This window comes from Chiloscyllium plagiosum, chromosome 11, assembly GCF_004010195.1.
Source record: "Chiloscyllium plagiosum isolate BGI_BamShark_2017 chromosome 11, ASM401019v2, whole genome shotgun sequence".
Lineage (NCBI taxonomy): Eukaryota > Metazoa > Chordata > Chondrichthyes > Orectolobiformes > Hemiscylliidae > Chiloscyllium > Chiloscyllium plagiosum.
Genome location: NC_057720.1, coordinates 56071292 through 56091319, shown reverse-complemented (window position 1 = coordinate 56091319; position 20028 = coordinate 56071292). Strand labels below are relative to the sequence as shown.

The 20028-nt window shown below is 42.9% G+C and overlaps 1 protein-coding gene across 5 annotated transcripts in view; it reads right to left on the bottom strand.

Annotated features, from left to right (window-relative positions):
* Positions 1–20028, bottom strand: part of dnai4 (dynein axonemal intermediate chain 4) — a 121607-nt gene that overhangs the window by 45506 nt on the left and 56073 nt on the right. For all 5 annotated transcript variants that reach the window (XM_043699392.1, XM_043699395.1, XM_043699396.1 and 2 more), the window contains one exon: positions 11624–11775. In XM_043699392.1, coding sequence (XP_043555327.1) covers positions 11624–11775 — 152 coding nt within the window. The remainder of the gene's footprint in view (positions 1–11623; positions 11776–20028) is intronic.

The window sequence follows — 20028 nt, the reverse complement described above, 5'->3', positions numbered from 1 at the left end:
GATTAGGCAAGATTTAGGAAGCATAGGATGGGGAAGGAAACTGCAGGGGATAGACACATTAGAAATGTGGAGCTTATTCAAGGAAAAGCTACTGTATGTCCTAGATAAGTATGTACCTGTCAGGCAGGGAGGAAGGTGTAGAGCGCGGGAGCCGTGATTTACGAAGGAAGTGGAATCTCTGGTCAAGAGGAAGAAGGCGGCTTATGTTAGGATGAGATGTGAAGGCTCAGTTAGGGCGCTTGAGGGTTACAAGTTTCTGGATTAGTGGTGCTGGAAAAGCACAGCAGTTCAGGCAGCATTCAAGGAGCAGTAAAATCGACGTTTTGGGCAAAAGCCTTTCATCAGGAATACAGGTTACAAGGTAGCCAGGAAAGACCTAAAGAGAGAACTCAGAAGAGCCAAGAGGACGCATTAGAAGGTGTTGGCAGATAGGATTTACCCTGATCCTAAGACTTTCTATCGGTATTTAAGGAATAAAAAAATGACAAGAGTAAGATTAGGGCCAATCAAGGATAGTAGTGGGAAGTTGTGTGTGGATCAGAGGAGATCAGGGAAGCACTAAATGAATATTTTTCAACAGTATTCACTCTAGAAAATGACAATGTTGTCAAGGAGATTACTGAGATACAGGCTACTAGACTAGGTGTGATTGAGGTTCACAAGGAAGAGGTATTAGAAATCCTGCAGAGTGTGAGAATGGATTAGTCCCCTGGGCCGGATGGGATTTATCCTAGGATCCTCTGGGAAGTCAGGGAGGAGATTGCCGAGCCTTTGGCATTGATCTTTAAATAGTCATTGTCTACAGGAATAGTGCCAGAAGACTGGAGGATAACAAATGTGGCTCCCCTGTTCAAGAAGGGGAGTCGAGACAATCCTTTTAATTATAGACCAGTGAGCCTTACTTCGGTTGTTGGTAAAGTGTTGGAAAAGGTTATTAGAGATAGGATTTATAATCATCTAGAAAAGAATAATTTGATTAGGGATAGTCAGCACGGTTTTGTGAAGGGTAGGTCGTGCCTCACAAACCTTATGAGTTCTTTGAGAAGGTGACCAAACAGGTAAATGAGAGTAAACCGGTTGATGTGGTGTATATGGATTTCAGCAAGGCATTCGATAAGGTTCCCCACACTAGGCTATTGTACATAATGCTGAGGAATGGGATTGTGGGAGATATAGCAGATGGATCAGTATTTGGCTTGCTGAAAGAAGACAGAGGGTGGTGGTTGGTGGGAAATGTTCATCCTGGAGTCCTGTTACTAGTGGTGTACCCCAAGGGTTGGTGTTGGGTCCACTGTTGTTCGATATTTTTATAAACGACCGGGATGAGGGTGTAGAAGGGTGGGTTAGTAAATTTGCAGACGACACTAAGGTCGGTGGAGTTGTGGATAGTGACGAAGGATGTTGTAGGTTACAGAGAGACATCGATAAGCTGCAGAGCGGGGCTGAGAGGTGGCAAACGAAGTTTAATGCAGACAAGTGTGAGGTAATTCACTTTGGTCAGAGTAACCGGAATGCAAAGTACTGGGCTAATGCTAAGATTCTTGGTAGTGTAGATGAGCAGAGAGATCTTGGTGTCCAGGTACACAGATCCTTGAAAGTTGCCACCTAGGTTGACAGGGTTGTTAAGAAGGCATACAGTGTTTTAGCTTTTATTAATAGAGGGATCTAGATCCGGAACCATGGGGTTATGCTACAGCTATACAAAACTCTAGTGCGGCCGCACTTGGAGTATTGTGTACAGTTCTGGTCACCGCATTATAAGAAGGATGTGGAAGCTTTGGAAAGGGTGCAGAGGAGATTTACTAAGAAGTTGTCTGGGATGGAGGGAAGGTCTTACAAGGAAAAGCTGAGGGACTTGAGGCTGTTTTTGTTAGAGAGAAGGTTGAGAGGTGACTTAATAGAGACATAAGATAATTAGAGGGTTAAATAGGGTGGACAGGGAGAGCTTTTTTTCCAAGAATGGTGACAGTGAGCACGAGGGGGCATAGCTTTAAATTGAGGGGTGATAGATATACGACAGATGTCAGAGGTAGTTTCTTTACTCAGAGTAGTAAGGGTATGGAATGCTTTGCCTGCTACAGTAGTAGATTCGTCAACATTAAGTACATTTAAGTCGTCATTGGACAAGCATGTGGACGTACATGGAATAGTGTAGGTTAGATGGGCTTCAGATTGGTATGACAGGTCGGTGCAACATCGAGGGCCGAAAGGCCGAAGGGCCTGTACTGCGCTGTAATATTCTATGTTCTATATAGTTACTGATGCTATGCGTTCTGTCTGTAATATCATAACTTTATGAGAATTTTGAATAAATAAGAATATAACCAGGAGATTTAGAATCTCTTCAGTTCAGGAGACTGACTCCGGGCTGGCTGGCCACAAATACATTAAGGGTGATTTGGTGACAGGATACTGGCTTTTGTGCATTTATTTCAAATGTTTTTGATGTTTACATTTCCGATTAGAAAGCTCGGATCAAAGTATTTAGCAACCCAATGTAAAACATGTTATTTAGAATGAACAGATGGGGAGAACTGCACTAACACTAATTAAGACCCTTTAGGTAATTAACAGTACATTTAGTGTAAACACATTTATACTCATATGATAATTTGCAATAGTTTTAAGTGAATTAAATATTGAGAATTTAACTAGACTCTCTAGACAATCACCTTGGATAAAGAGACTGGTTCTGATGAGAAACACTCCAGAAAAACCTTGCAAAAGACCCTTCATATGATACATAGAACAATCCCTCTTCTGCAGCTGCACTGGCATCATCCCTCACCTTTTTCTCTGCTGCACTGATGACTGTATCGGCGCCGCCTCGTGCTTCCACGAGGAGCTCGAACAATTCATCAATTTCATCCACACCTTCCAACCCGTCCACAGTTCATCTGGGCTATCTCCAACGTCTCCCTCCCCTTTCTGGACCTTTCCACCTTCATTTCCGATAACTGATTTAGCACTGACATCCATTTCAAACCCACTGACTCCAACAGCTACCTGACAACACCTCCTCTCACCCGTCCTCCTGCTAAAATGTGATCTCATACTCCCAACTCTTTCGCCTCCGCCACATCTGCTCCCAGGATGATGGATTCCACTTCAGGACATCTCAGATTTCCTGCACTTATGCCCTCAAACTCCTTACCCTCAACCACAATAAGGATAGAGTCGCCCTGATCCTTACATATCACCCCACCAATCTCCAAATCCAATGCATCATCCTCTGCTATTTTTGCCACCTACAGTCAGACCCCACCACCTAAGAGATATTTCCTTTCCCACCCCATCTGCTTTCCGTAGGGACCATTCACTCCATGACTCCCTCATCAGTTCCACACTGTCCGCCAATCTCTCCTCCACACTTGGCACCAGTCCCTGCAACTGCAGGAAGGGCAACACCTGTCCCTGTATCTCCCCTCTCACCTCCCTCCAAACAATCATTCCAAATCCGGCAGGGATTCACCGGCACTTCTTCCAACCTGGCCTATTGCATCTGTTGCTCCAGACGTGGTCTCCTCAGCATCAGTGAGACAAGGTGCAGACTCAGGGATTGGTTCACAGAGCATCTGCGCTCTGTAAGCTCCAATCAACACCACCTTCCAGCTGCTAGCCATGTCAACTCCCCTCCCACTCCCTTAGCAACATGTCCATCTGGGCCTCCTCCACTGTAAAAATGAGGTCACACGCAAACTGGAGGAACAACACTTTATATTCTGCTTCAGGAGCTTACAGCCCAATAACCTCAATATAGAGTTCACCAGTTTCAAAATTTCCCAACGCCAACCACATCCCGTGTCCAGCCTTCCCTCTCCTCCCCGCTCCTTGACTAAACTTGTCCATCTTCCCTCTCACTTATCCTCTGCACCCTTCCCACTCACCAATCACAATAATCCCCTACCTGCATCCACTTAACATCATCCTATCTATCCTTCACCCAGCCCGGATCCCCTCCCTCTATTTATTTATGAGTTCCTTTCCTCCTCCCCAGTCCTGATGAAGGGACATGACCCGAAACGCCAGTTGTCCTGCTCCTCTGATAGTGCCTGACTTATAGAGTCATAGAGATGTACAGCTCAGCTTCACATTTTAATTGGGGAGAAAGTGAGGTCTGCAGATGCTGGAGATCAGAGCTGAAAATGTGTTGCTGGAAAAGCGCAGCAGGTCAGGCAGCATCCAGGGAACTGGAGAATCGACGTTTCGGGCATAAGCCCTTCTTCAGGCCCTGAAGAAGGGCTTATGCCCGAAACGTCGATTCTCCTGTTCACATTTTAATTGCCTTTTACCAACTAGTTCAATGTTTGTAAAAGAGAAGAGTCTGATCCCACAATGATCAAGACTTTTTAAGTAAACCTATATGGCTATATTGGAATTATAAATGCAGTCAACAAATGAACATCAGGGAATTTATTTGAATACCTATGGAGAGGCAACCTTAGACACTAGGGAGGAAACCCCATTCTGCTGGCAGAGATGGTTGTATAACATTAGTACAGAATGTTCCTGATAACAGGGAGGCTTGATAGCAGGAACGTTAAATACTTGGGGACAGATTTCAGTATTGGAATGTGGTTGTGTAAAATGTATTGTGAAAGCCCAATGATAGGTGATAAGAATGCCTAGCAAACTTCATAAGATCATGGGAAGACCAAGGGTTGTCCACAAAGTTGTTCATCATTAAGTATGCATCACAGGATTGGATGTATAGTTCAGAGGGAATGTGGCAAGCACTGAGAACTGGACACTGGCTCTAGTTACATAGCCTTCTACATTGACTAAGCCAATTGTGGATCCAGGTTACCAAGTTACTCAGGAACCCATGAAATGTTTTCTTCTTTAACAATTTTTTATATGGAATCTTGTTAAGGACCTTTCTGAAATCCACATAAACTAGTTCACCAATGACAACATCATTGTAGGCTGAAGATGAAACAATTATGTGTGAGAATACAGGAAGGAGAGAGAGGGTTTGGTATCATGGTGCAATGATAAAAAAATCTCTTTCAGAACGTCAGCAAAACTGATCGTTGATTTCAGAAAGAAGGACACACCCCTATTTACATCAATAGTGCTGAGGTGAAGAGGGTTATGAATGTCAAGTTTCTAGCTGTGATGATAACCAACAATCTGCCTTGAATCTCCCATGCATAGGCGATGCTTAAGAAAGCACTCAATGCCTCTTCTTCTTCAGGAGGCTTAGGAAATTCAGTACATCCATAAGGATTGTCACCAACTTTCACAGACGCATCATAGAAAGTATTCTATCTGGGTGCATAATGGCTTGGTCGAGGAACTGGTCTGCCCAGGACTGGACAAAATTGCAGAAAGTTGTGTACAAACCCAGACAATCACGAAAACTAAGTTCCCATCCATGGACTCTATTAATACTTCACATTACCATAGAAAGGCTGCCAACAAAGACACCTCCCACTCCAGTAGTACTCTCTTACATCTTCTTTCATCAGGCAGATGATCCAGAAGCTTATACACACGTACCAACAGGTTTTAGAACAGCTCCTTCCCTGCTATTAGACTGCGGAATGGAACTCTCTAATTTCAAATCTAATGTTGATCTTGTTTTTGTCCACCTCCAGTGCAACTGTAATCTTGTATGCCTTGCTCTGTCAAAACACCTTTAACCTGTATGTCCTTGTATGCTAAGATCTGCCTGTACTGCTTGCAAAATGAAATTTTTTATTGTACTCAGGTACATGTGACAACAATAAAATCAAACATCAACTGCACCACCCTCATTCAAATACTTGATCACCTCCTTTCAAAATTCCACCAGATGTTTTAGGCATTGCTTCCATCTGACAAAGCCATGGTACTATCCCTGACCAAACCTTGCCTTTCCAAGTAGAGATTAATTATCTCCTTCAGAATTTGAATGAACAGTTTTCCTACTACTGTTTTGAAATTTACTGTAATTCCCTGGTTCATCTCTACTATCCTTTTTGAAATATGGAACCACATTAGCTGTCCTCCAGTTTTCTGGTACCCTCGCTGCGGCCAGAGATGATTTAAAAAATTGAGTCAAGGCTCCAATGATTTCCTCCCTCCATTTCCAACAGTAGCCTGGGATACAACTCATCCAGACCTGGGGGCTTGTCCAGTCTTAAATCTGCCAAAACCTCCAATATCTCCTTATTTCTTGTATCAATAATCTCAAGAATTTCACAGTCCAACATCTCAAATCTGTACTTGCATCCTCCTTCTCCCAAGTAAAGAAAGGTGTGAAGTACTCAGTTAACACATTTGCCGAGAGGTGCAAGGGAGGAACGAAGGACTTCTGGGAAGGTGAGTCTAACTGTTTAAAAAGACTTACTTCAAGCGTTGGGTCCTCCATTTGCCGAGAGGTGTAAGGGAGGAGCGAAGGACCTCTGGGAAAGTTTTAAGTGGGTGAGACCTAAACTCGAGACCCTGCATTGTAGGGCCTCCCTCCCACCCACCTCCTCTAACCTTACTTAGAGCCTGTAAGCTAGGTAAGTTTTCAGGTTTCTCTTTTTTTTCTTCTCTTCCTTTTAGTTCTGTGTGGGCTTTCAGAGTAGCCTCATATGGATGTTAGGGCAGTTGCATGTTCCTGCTGCAGAATGTGGCCAGTGAGAGACACTTCACACCTCTCTGCCGACTACATCTGCAGGAAGTGCGCTCAACTTCAGCTCCTCAAAAACCAAGTTAGGGAGCTGAATGAACTACTGATCATCCAGGAGGCTGAGGAGGAAATTGAGGGGATGTACAGGGAGGTAGTCACTCCCCAGACACAGGATAAGGACAGCTGGGTTACTCTCAGGGGGAGGAAAGGGAACTGGTGGTCAGAGCAGGGATCCCCTGTGGCCATTCCCCTCAGCAATAAGTACACCATTTTGGATACTGCTGGTGGGAACAGCCTACCAGGGGAAAGCCATAGTTGTCAGGCCTCTGGCACTGAGCCTGGCACTGTGGCTTAGAAGGGAAGGAGGGAAAGTAGACAAGCGCTAGTGGTAGGACTCAATAGTTAGACGGATTGACAGGAGATTTTGTGGTCAGGAACGGGACTCGCAGAAGATATGTTGCCTCCCTGGTGCCAGGGTCCGGGATGTCGCTGATCAGGTTTACAAGATTCTGAAGGGGGTGGGTGAGCAACCAGAAATCGTGGTACATATTGGCACCAATGATGTAGCCGGGAAAGGGATTGAGGATCTGAAAAGTGACTACAGAGAACTAGATTGGAAGCTGAAGAGCAGGACGAGTAGAGTAGTGATCTCAGGTTTGCTACCGGTGCCACGAGTCAGTGAGGTGAGGAACAGTCAGCGAATGCAGCTTAACATGTGGCTGCGAGGCTGGTGCAAGAGGGAGGGCTTCAGATACCAAGACCATTGGATACCTTCTGGGGAAGGTGGGACCTGTACATGAAGGACGGGTTGCACCTGAACTGGAGGGGCACAAATGTTCTAGGCGGGAGATTTGCTCGTGTGATTCGGGAGGGTTTAAACTAGTTTGGCAGAGGTTGGGAATCAGAGCCACATGTCTGAGAGGGGGCCAGTTGCAGACGGGACAGTGACAGGATATATTGAATCTACGAGGAAGGTTTCGCATGTGATGAAACAAAGTGTGTCTGCTTTAATGCAAGGAGAGTCTGAAGCAAGAGTGATGAACTTAGAGCATGGATCAGAACATGGAACTACGATGTTGTGGCCATAACGGAGGTGTGGGTTTCACAGGGGCAGGAATGGTTGCCTGATGTTACAGGGTTTAGAACGTTTAATAAGAACAGGGAGAGTGGAAAAAGAGGAGGGGGTGTAGTATTGCTAATCAGAGAGTGCATCACAGCTACAGAAACTAAGGTTGTTGAGGAAGGTTTGTCTACTGAGTCAGCATGGATGGAAGTTAGGAACAGCAAGGGAACAGCCACCACATTGGGGGGTTTCTACAAATCGCCTAATAGCAGTAGAGAGATTGAAGATCTCCTAGGCGGTCAAATTCTGGAAAAATGCAAAAGTATCAGGGTTGTTGTTATGGGTAACTTCAACTTTCCCAACATCGACTGGAACCTCCTAAGTGCAGATGGTTTGGATGGAGCCGTTTTTGTCAGGTGTATTCAGGAGGGTTTCCTTACTCAGTATGTAGACAGACCAACGAGGGGAGAGGCCATTTTGGATTTGGTGCTCTGCAACGAACCAGGTCAGGTGTCGGATCTCGCGATGGGAAAACACTTTGGTGACAGTCACCACAACTGCCTCACATTTACCATAGCAGTTACCGAGAGAAGATGCTTAATTGGGGAAAAGGAAATTATGATGCTATCAGACAGGAGTTGGGAAGTACAAACTGGGAGCAATTGTTCCACAGAAAGGGCACAGCAGACATATGGAGACTACTTAAGGAGCAGTTGTTGCAAGTGATGCATACATTTGTTCCTCTGAGATAGGTAAGAAGGGGTAAGATTAAGGAACGTTGGATGACGAGAACAGAGGAACTTCTCATCAAAAGGAAGAAAGCAGCTTACGTAAGGTGGAAGCAGCAAGGATCTACCACAGCTTTAGAGGATTACAGGCTTGCTGGAAAGGAGCTCAGAAATGGACTGAGGAGAGCCAGGAGGGGGCACGAAAAAGGCTTGGCAAGAAGGAACAGGGAGAACCCAAAAGCATTTTACTCATACGTGAGGAATAAGAGAAGATAGAAGGTAGAGCTGATCAGAGATAGCGGAGGGAACTTGAGTGTGGAGTCTGAGCAGATAGGGGAAGCCCAAAGGACCTTGTTGTAAATGAAAACTTAGAGGAGCTGGGAATCAGTCTTGACCAGATCAAGTTTGATGAAGTTGAGGTACTAGAAATTTTGGAAAACATTAAGATTGATAAGTCCCCATGGCCAGACCAGATTTATCCTAGGCTGCTCCGGGAAGCGAGAAAGGAGGTGCTAAGCCGCTGGTGAGGATATTTGCCTCCTCACTCTCCACAGGAGTCGTACCAGAGGATTGGAAGGAGGTGAATGTTGTTCCTCTTTTCAAGAAGGGCAATAGGGAAATCCCTGGCAATTACAGACCAGCCAGTTTTATGCCCGTGGTCAGCAAAGTTTTGGAAATAATTCTGAGGGATAGGATTTATAACTATTTGGCAAAGCATAGTGTGATTAAAGGCAGTCAGCGTGGCTTTGTGAGGGGCAGGTCATGCCTCACAAATCCTAGAGTTCTTTGAGGAGGTGACAAGACAGGTCGACGAAGGTCGAGCATTAGATGTGGAGTATATGGACTTCAGCAAGGCATTTGATAAGGTTCCCCGTGGTAGGCTCATACATAAAGTCGGGAAGTATGGGATACAGGGAGATTTGGCAATCTGGATTCAGAATTGGCTGGATGACAGAAGGCTGAGAGTGGTTGCAGATGGAAAGTATTCTGCCTGGAGTCAGTGTTGAGTGGGGTCCCGCAGGGCTCTGTTCTTGGACCTCTGCTCTTTGTAGTTTTTATAAATGACTTGGATGAGGAGGTTGAAGAGTGAATTAGTAAATTTGCAGATGACACAAATGTTGAAGGTGTCGCCAATAGTATAGAGGGCTACTGCGCAACATAGACAGGATGCAGAGCTGGGCTGAGAATTGGCAGATGGAGTTCGACCTGGATAAATGTGAAGTGATGCATTTTGGAAGGTCGAACTCGAATGCTGAATATAAGATTAAAGACAGGATTCTTGGCAGTGTGGAGGAACAGAGGGATCTGGGTGTGCAAGTACATAGATCCCTCAAAGTTGCCACCCAAGTGGATAGGGTTGTTAAGAAAGCAAATGGTGTTTTGGCTTTCATTAACAGGGGGATCGAGTTTAAGAGCCGCGAGGTTTTGCTGCAGCTCTACAAGTCCCTGGTGAGACCACATTTGGAATACTGTGTCTATTCTGGTTGCCCTACTATAGGAAAGATACAGAGGCTTGGAGAGGGTGCAAAGAAGGTTTACCAGGATGCTGCCTGGTAGGGCAGGAAGGAGGAAGAGAGGAGACATGATCGAGGTGTACAAAATGATGAGGGGAATAGATAGAGTCAATAGCCAGAGACGTTTCCCCAGGGCAGGATTGACTGGTACGAGAAGTCATAGTTTGAAGATATTACGAGGAAGGTATAAAGGAGATGTCAGAGGTAGGTTCTTTACGCAGAGAGTTGTGAAAGCATGGAATGCGTTGCCAGCTGTGATGATGGAAGCAGAGTTATTGGGGATATTTAAGTGAGTGCTGGACATGCACATAGATAGCAGTGAGTTGAGGGGTGCATAGGTTAAGTTACTATATTTTACATTAGGATTAAGTTTCAGCACAACATCGCGGGCCAAAGGGCCTGTTCTGTGCTGTACTTTTCTACGTTCTATGTTCTAACACTCATAAATGTCTTCCTGTTTCATGCACAGACTGCTATCTTGATCCTTAACAGGCCGTACTCTTTCCCTGGTTATTCTCTACTTCTTGATTTACTTAGAGTATTTTGAGATTTTCCCTAATCTTGCCAGTCAGTTATTTTCTCATTCCCCTCTTTGCTCTCCTAATTGCTTTCTTGAGTTCCTCCCTGGACTTTCTACACTCCTCTAGGGCCTCCACTATATTGTTCCCTTAGTATCTGTTATACATCACTCTCTTCTTTTTTATCCAATGTTGAATATTCTAGACCTCCAGGTTCATAGAATCCCTAGTGTGGAAACAGGACATTAGGCACAACAAGTCCACATCAACCCTCCGAAGAGTAACCCACCCAAACCCATTGCCCTAACCTATTACTCCTCATTTACCCCTGATTAATCCATCTAACCTACACATCCCTGAACACTATGGCAATTTAGAATGCGCAATCTACCTAACCTGCATATCTTTGGACCGTGGGAGGAAACCGGAACACCTGGAGGAAACCCTCGCAGACACAGGGAGAATGTGCATACTCCAGACAGACAGTCTCCACAGGCTGGAATTGAACCAATGAGGCAGCAGTGCTAACCACTGAGCCATCAGTTCTCTGCACTTGTAGCTCCTTTATATAACCCTAAAAGAACATGTTGGGCTGATAATCATCTGAGTACCTTTTTGAACATTTTCATTTTTCTGCTTAGATTTAGCCCCAAGTGGCTGCTCCCAATCTATTTTGGCTAGATCTTGTCCTATTTTAATAAAATCTGTCTTACTCCAATCAAAAACCCTTGTTTTGCAGTCCATCTTTTCCTTTTCCATAACAAGCTTGAAATGGCCCAGGAGGCCACTCAATTAAAAGGCAATTAGGGATGGGCATTAAGCACTGGTCTTACCAATGACACCTACACCTCATGAGCAAATTTTTAAAAAGAGTTGAAAGAACATTTGAAAAGTTGACATTGGACCAAAAATGAATTTCTGTGTGGAGTTTTCTGCAGAAGTAATAAAATGAAAAGTGCAAGTGATTATGCAATTTGTCTCAATTTAAACACAGCAAACAGGACGTCTGGGAGTATTACAAGAATGATAGGAAGGGTTGAGGGGGATATGGGCCAAATACAGGCAAATGGGACTAAATTTATCTAGCATATTTGATTGACATAGTTGGACCAAAGAGTCAGTTTCCATGTTGTACATCTCTATGACTGTATGACTAGTACAGCACTAAATTAATTGCAATAATTATCCAACAATCTTACCTGCTATCCAGAACTAGCCCATTTTCAGGGTTACGGATGTTGTAGATTGCTACAGTTCCATCATAGTGGCCCACTGCCAACAGATTAGGGCTATCTGCAGAGAACTCCAGAGCAGTAACACCACTTTCACAGTTATAAATGCGCTCAGGCCACTAATACAAATATAGAAATAAATTTTTGAGGAAGAGAAGTTGAATCATATCAGTTCAGAAACATTCTTGTTAAAATGATTGTTCTACTTAAATCCAAGCCACCAGGAATAAAAACAAAGATGATTTGTAGATATAAAACATCAATTTTACACAGTCAACAAAAGTTAAATCAGAGTAGAGTTATAGAAGCATAGAAACGTAGAGCATGAAAACAGTCCAACTCACCCATGTTGACTAGATCTCTAAAATAAATCTAGCCCCATTTTCCAGCATTTGGCCCATATCCCTCTAAACCCTTCCTATTCATATACCCATCCAAATGTTTTTTAAATGTTGGTTGTAATTGTACTAGCCTCCACCACTTTCTCTGGCAGCTCATTCCATACATGTGTGAAAACATTGCCACTTAGGTCCCTTTTAAATCTTTCCCCTTTTACCTTAAATATACAGTCTCCAGTTTTGGACTCCCCCAGTCCAGGGAAAATACTTTGTCTATTTACCCTATCCATGCCCTTCCTGATTTTATAAAACTCTATAAGATCACCTCTGAGCCCTGATACACCAGGGAAAATAGCCCCAGCATATTCAGCCTCTCCCTACAGCTCAAACCCACCAGCTCTGGCAACATCCTTGTAATTCTTTTTTTGATCTCTTTCAAGTTTCACAACATCTTTCCTATAGCAGGGAGACCAGAATTGCACACGGTATTCCAAAAGTGGCCCAACTAATGTCATGTTTAGCTGCAACATGACCTCCCAACTCCTATGCTCAATGCACTGACCAATAGAGGCAAGCACACCAAGTGCCTTCTTCACTACCCTGTCTACCCTGTTGTCTCCAATTTCAAGGAATTATGAACCTGCACTCCAAGGTCTCCTTGTTTAGCAACATTCCCCAGGACCTTATCATCAATTGTATAAGTCCTGTCCCAATATGCCTTCCCATCTGCTCTATTCTCCTATTCAACCCTCATTAGCTTGTGGCATCAGGAGTAATCCAGCACCTCCTATCTATCTAAATCAAACTACTCTGTCATTTCTTACCCTATTGGCCCATCTGACCAAAATCCCTTTGTACTCTGAGGTAACCTTCTTGGCTGTCCAATTTTGATGTCATCTGCAAACCTATTAACTGTATCTCCTATGTTCACATACAAATCATTTTGTACAAGTGACAAAAAGTCGTGGACACAGCACCAATCCTGTGCCATACCCTTGGTCACAGGCCTCCAGTCTGAAAAGCAACTGTTCAGCACCACTCCCTGTATTCTATCTTCAAGCCAGTTCTATATCCAAATGGCTAGTTTTGCCTGTATTCCATGTGACTTAAACTTGCTAACTATAAGGAACTTTGTTGAATGCCTTACTGGAGTCCATATAGATCACGTGCACCACTCTGCCCTAATGAATCCTCTTTATTACTTCTTCAAAAAACTCAACTAATTTAGCTAGATATGATTTCCCATGCACAAAGCCATGTTGACTATCCTCAATCATTCCTTGCCTTTCCAAATATATGTTGTTCCTCAGGATTCTCTCCAACAACAGTCAGGCTCACCAGTCTATAGTTCCCTGGCCTTTCCTTAATACTTTTCTTAAATAGTGGCACCACGTTAGCCAACCTCCAGTCTTCCAGCATCTCACCTGTGATTATTGATTATACAAATATCTCAGCAAGGGGCCCAGCAATCACTTCCCAGCTTCCCAAAGAGTTCTAGGGTACAGCTGATCAGGTCCTGTGGATTTATCCACCTTTACGTGTTTCAAGACATCCAGCACCTCCTCCTCTGGAATATGGACATTTTTTCAAGATGTCACTATTTATTTCCCCAAGTTGTGTGGCTTCCATATCCTTCTCCACAGTAAACACTAATGCAAAATACTCATTTAGTATCTCTCCCATCTCCTGCAGTTCCACACACAGGTGGCTTTGCTGAACTTGAATGGCCCTCTTCTTTCCCTAGTTACTCTTTTGTCTTTAACGTATTTGTAGAATTCCTTTGAATTCTTCTTAAACCTTTCTGCCAAATCTATCTCATGTCCCCATTTTGCCCTCTTGATTTCCCTATTAAGTATACTCCTACTGCCTTTATACTCTTCTCAGGATTCACTCGATCTCTAATGTCTATACCTGACATATGCTTCCTTCTTTTTCTTAACCAGAACCTCAATTTCTCGGGTCATCCAGAATGCCCTAGACCTATCTGCCTTGCCCTTCACCCTAACAGGAACATAATGTCTCTGGACCCTCATTATCGTATTTTTGAAAGCTTCCCATTATTCAGCCGTCCCTTTACTTGCAATCATCTGCCCCCAGTCAACATTTGAAAGTTCGTGCCTTATACCATCAAAATTGGCCTTCCTCCAATTTAGAACTTCAACTTTTAGATCTGGTCTATCCTTTTCCATCATTACTTTAAAACAAATAGAATTATGATCACTGGCCCCAAAGAGCTCCCCCACTGACACCTCAGTCACCTGTCCGGCCTTATTATCTAAGAGTAGGTCAGGTTTTGCACCTTCTTTAGTTGGTACATTCACAGATTGTATGAGAGAATTTTCTCACACACACTTAAATTCCTCTTCATCCAAGCCCTTAATACTATGGCATTCCCAGTCTATGTTTGGAAAGTTAAAGTCCCCTACCATATCCATCCTATTATTCTTACATATAACTGAGATCTCCTTATAAAGTTACATCTCAATTTCCTGCTGGCTACTGGGGGGTTGAAAGCACAATCCCAGTAAGGTGATCATCCCTTTCTCATTTCTCAGTTCCACACAAATAATTTCCCTGGACGTATTTCCAGAAATATCCTCCTTAAATACAGCCGTAATGTTATCCCTTATCAAAAAAGTCACTCTCCCTCATATCTTGCCCCCTTTTCAGTCCTTTCTATAGCATATACACCCTGAAACATTCAGCTGAATGTCCATCCCTGAACTGCATCTCTGTAATTGCTATGATATCCCTGTCCCATGTTCCTAACCATGTCCCAGGTTCATCTGCATTCCCTGTTAGGCCTCTTGCATTGAAATAAATCCTGATGAAGGGCTTTTGCCTGAAATATCGATTTTCCTGCTCCTTGGATGCTGCCTGACCTTTTGTGCTTTTCCAGCACCACTCTGATCTAAACTCTGGTTTCCAGCATCTGCAGTCCTCACTTTTGCCTAGTTGAAATAAATGCAGTTCAATTAACTGGTTCTACCTCGTTCTCTGCTTTGTTCCTGCCTGCTTTCTGACTGTTTGACTTGCTCCTGTTCTTATCTGCACTGGTCTCAGATTAATCTCTTTGCTCAATAGCTCCCTGGTTCCCACCCCCACGTACTAGTTTAAATCCTCCAGAGAGCAGCTCTAGAAAACCTCCTTGAAGTATATTAGTCCCCGTCCAAGTCAGGTCTAATCGTCCTTCTTTTCCAGGTCACTTCTATCCCCGAAGACATTCGAATGACTAAAAAATGTGAATATTTCTCCCCTGCACCAGCTCCTCAGCTATGCATTCATCTGCTCTATTCTCCTATTCAACCCTCATTAGCTTGTGGCATCAGGAGTAATCCAGATATTACCACCCTTGAAGACCTACTTTTTAAATTTCTGCCTAACTTCCTATATTCTCTTCTCAGAAACTCACCCTTTTCTCTTCATATGTCATTAGTTCCAAAGTGTACAATGACCTCCTGTTGGTCCCTCTCCCTTTTCAGAATATTCTTCACTCTCAGAGATCCTTGATCCTGACACCTGGGAAGGCAACCATTCTGAACTCTCACTGTCAGCTGCACAAACTTCTGTCTGTGCCTCTGACGAGAGAATCCCCTATCACAATTGACCATACAGTCATAAAACACAGAAACAGACCCTTTGTTCCGTCTGGGGTTCATGCTGACCATAATCCCAAATTAAACTAGTCCCACCTGCATGCATTTAGCCCATATCCCTCCAAACACTTCTTATTCATGTACTTATCCAAATGTCTTTTAAACCTTGTAACTGCACCTGTATCCACCACTTCCTCTGGAATTTCATTCCACACATGAACCATTCTATGAAAAAAAATGCCCCATGTCTTTTTTTAAATCTTCCTCCTCTCACCTTAAAAATATACTCCTTAACCTTGAAATCACTCACCTGAGGGAAAATACATCTGCCATTCATACTATCTCTACTCCTCGTGATTTTATAAACTTCTATAAGGTCACCCTTTAACCTCCTATGCTCCAGTGAAAAAAGTCCCAGCCAATCCAGCCTCGCCGTTATCTCAAACCCTCCATTCCTGGTGACATCTAGTAAATCTCTTCTGAACTCTATCCAGCTTAATAATATCCTTCCTATAACATGGTAACCAGGAATGGACTCAAACGTCTGAGCAATGAAGGCAAGTGTACTAAGTGCCTTCTTAACCACCCTGTCTGTGTGTGATGCTAACTTCAAAGAATTATGTACCTGAACCCTTAGGTTTCTGTTCTAGAAAACAACCCAGAGTCCCACTTTTATTTGTATAAATCCAGTCCTTATTTGTATTACCTAAAATGCAGTATTTCATACTTATACAAATGAAACTCCATCGACCCAATTGACCAAGATCTCTTTGTAATCTTAGATAACCTTCTTCATTGTCCATTATATCATCAAAATTGATTGTATCTGCAAACTTACTAACCATGCCTCCCATATTCTCATCCAGATGATTAATATAAAAGATTAACAAAAGTGGACACAGTACCGATCCCTGTGGAACACCGCAGGGCACAGGCATCCAGCCTGAAAAGTAACCCTCTGCCACCATCCTTTGTCTTCTACCGTCAAGCCAATGTTGAATCCAATTAGCAAGCTCACCCTGAATCTCATGTGATCAATTTTACTAATTTGTCTACAATGTGGAATCTTGTCAAAGGCTTTACTGAAGTCTAAGTAAACAACATCTACCACTCTACCCTTATAAAACTTCCTCGGTTAATTCCTCAAAAAAAATCAATCAAGTTTATAACACATGATTTCCCTCGCACAAAACCACATTGACTATTCCTAATCATTCCTTGGCTCTCTAAGTGAATATAAATCCTATCTTTCAGAATCACTTTCAACGACTTACCTACCACCAAAATCAGACTCACAGATCAATCGTTCCTAGGTTCTCCTTACATCCCTTCTTAAACAAAGGCATAACATGAGCCACTTTCCCATCATCTGGCACCTCACCCGTAGTTATAGATACAAACATTTCTGCAATAGGCCCCACAATTTCCTCCCTAACTTCCTTTAATGTCTTGAGATGCACGAGATCAAGCCCCAGAGATTTAACCACCTTTATATTTTCTAAGTCCTCCAACATTCCCTCTTTGGTCATGAGAACTGTTTTCAAAACATCAATATATATTCACGAGTTCACTAGCCTCCATTTCTCTCGCCACAGTAAAAACTGTTGCAAAATAATCATTTAATACCCCTCCCCTCTCCTGAAGATCAACACAGGGTGACCTCTTGATCTCTAAGGAGCCCTACTCTCTCTCTCGCTAGTTACTCTCTTGCTCTTTATGTATTTGGAGAATCTCTTTGGATTATTCTTAACCTTATTTGCCAAGGCTATCTCATATTCTCTCTGAGCCTTTCTGATCTACCTCTTAAGAATGCCCCTACACTCTTTATACTGTTAAAGAGATTCATTTGAACTCAGTAGTCTATATAATTCTTTTTTATTCTTGACTAGAACTTCAATATCTTTATTGATCCATTGTTCTCTAATCCTACCTACCTTACTTTTCTCTCTAACAGGAACATAATGGCTATAAACTCTCATTATCACACTTCTGAAAGCCTCTGACTTACCAGACGTACCTTCAACTGTGTACAGTCGATTCCAATCGACTTTTGAAAGTTCTTGTCTCATACCATTAAAATTTACCTTACTCCAATTCAAAACTTTAAGTTATGGAATGCGATTTCAATAACTAGCCTTCGATAACTAGGAGAGGGGATGGATATTAAATGAATATTTTGCAACAGTTTTTACTGTGGAGAGAAATGGAGGCTAGATATAGATTTTGATAACTATTTCAAAATAAGTAGAATTATGATCACTAGATTCAAAGTGTTCTCCTACTAACATTTCAGTCACTTGCTCTGTCTTATTACCCAAGAGAAGGTCAAGCTTTGCTCCTTCTCTATCAGGTCAGGCAGCATCAAAGGAGCAGGAGAATCGACGTTTCGGGCATAAGCCCTTCTTCAGGATTCCTGAAGAAGGGCTTATGCCCGAAACGTCGATTCTCCTGCTCCTTTGATGCTGCCTGCCCTGCTGCGCTTTTCCAGCAACACATTTTTAAGCTCTGATCTCCAGCATCTGCAGTCCTCACTTTCTCCTCCTTCTCTATCAGGAATATTTACTTATTGATAAAGAAAGTGTTCTTGAACACATTTAATAAATTCTCCGCCATCCAAACCTTGAACATTATGGTAGTCCCAGTCAATGTCTGGAAAATTAAAATCACCCTACAACCTTATTATTCTTACGTGTATCTGAGATCTCTCTACATATTTGTTTTTCAACTTCCCTTTGACTACTTGGGGGTCGATAGTACAATCCCATCAAGTTGATCATTCCTTACTTATTTCTAATTTCAATCCATATATTTTCACTGGACAATTTTTCAGAAATATTTTCTCCAGCTGCAGAAGTAATGTTTTACTGGACCAAAAACGCTTCTCTGTCTCTTTTGCCCCCTTTGTTATCCTTCCTACGGCATCTGAAATCCGTAACATTGAGTCGACAGCCCTGTCCATCCCTCAGCCAAGTTTCTGTAATAGCAATGACCACCTAATCTCATATTCCCAAATATACCCCAAGGTCATCAACCTTACCTGTAAGACCCCTTGCACTGAAATAAATGCAGTTTAATTCTTCAGAGTTAGATCATTCTCTGAAATGCTCTTGTCTGTCTTTTCTAATTAACTTGTTCTTTTCAGAATCAAAACAATCTTCATCTACCTATTTACTCTGCTAGTTAAGGTTCTCCATGTCCAAGATATTCATAAATGAAATATATTGTAATTCTAAATGTTTTGTTTTGCAAATTAAGTGCGAATAGATTAAAAAGTTAAAAATTATTAGCTCTTTTAGTTTGCACTGACCAAGATCCATCTAGTGACACGTAATGATCAACACAAGTAACAGCTGAAGAACTTCAGTGTTTGCTAAGTATGGAAGCAGAGGAAGAGGAGCCACCTGTAGGCCTCCTGGTGGTAGTAGTGGACACTGGGAAATTTAAAGGTGAGAATGTATGATAGCAACAGGCGTCAGGGGAAGAGGACTGGGAGTGAGAGCTGAAGGAACAGACTAGGACTTGAGGGCACAGCAACAGAGTGAAGGATGAATCTTTAGAACTGACATGAGGAGGAATTTCTTCAGCCGATAGGTGCTGAATCTGTGGAAATCATTGGCACAGAAGGATGTAGAAGTTAAGTCACTGAGTGTATTTAACACAAAAATATGTAGGTTCTTGGTTAGTAAGGAGATCAAAGGTTATGGGAGAAGGACGAATAATGGGTTGAAAAACAGAACAGCCATGATGGAATGGTGGAATAGACTCGATGGGCAAAATGGCCTAATTTTGCTCCTACATGAAATACTTTTATGGTTCAATGATCCCCAACAGCACTGGAGAAAGTATCATTTGCATATGTGGAAATGTAAAGGCTACAGAACAGGAAATTTATTTCAATGATTTGGATATGAACGTAGGAGGTATAGTTAGTAAGTTTACTGAGGAAACCAAAATTGGAGGTGGAATAGAAGCGAAGAAGGTTGTGTCATAACAATGCACAGTGGCTCAGTGGTTAGCACTGCTGCCTCACAGCACCAGGGTCCCAGGTTTGATTCCAGCCTTGGGTGATTGTCTGTGTGGAGTTTGCACATTCTCCCAGTGTCTGTGTGGGTTTCCTCCGGGTACTCCGGTTTCCTCCCACAGGTCCAAAGATGTGCAGGTCAGGTGAATTGGCCATGCTAAATTGTCCATAGTGTCAGGTGCATTAGGCAGAGGGATATGGGACAGGGCGGGTTACTCTTCAGAGGGTCGGTGTGGACTTGTTGGGCCGAAAGGCTTGTTTCCATACTGTAGGGAATCTACTAATCTAATTGAATGTAATCTTGATCAGATGGGCCAAAGAGCTGAGGAGTGACAGATTGAGTTTAATTTTAATAAATGCGAGATGCTGCATTTGGGAAAAGCAAATCAGAGCAGGACTTAGACATTTAATGGTAAG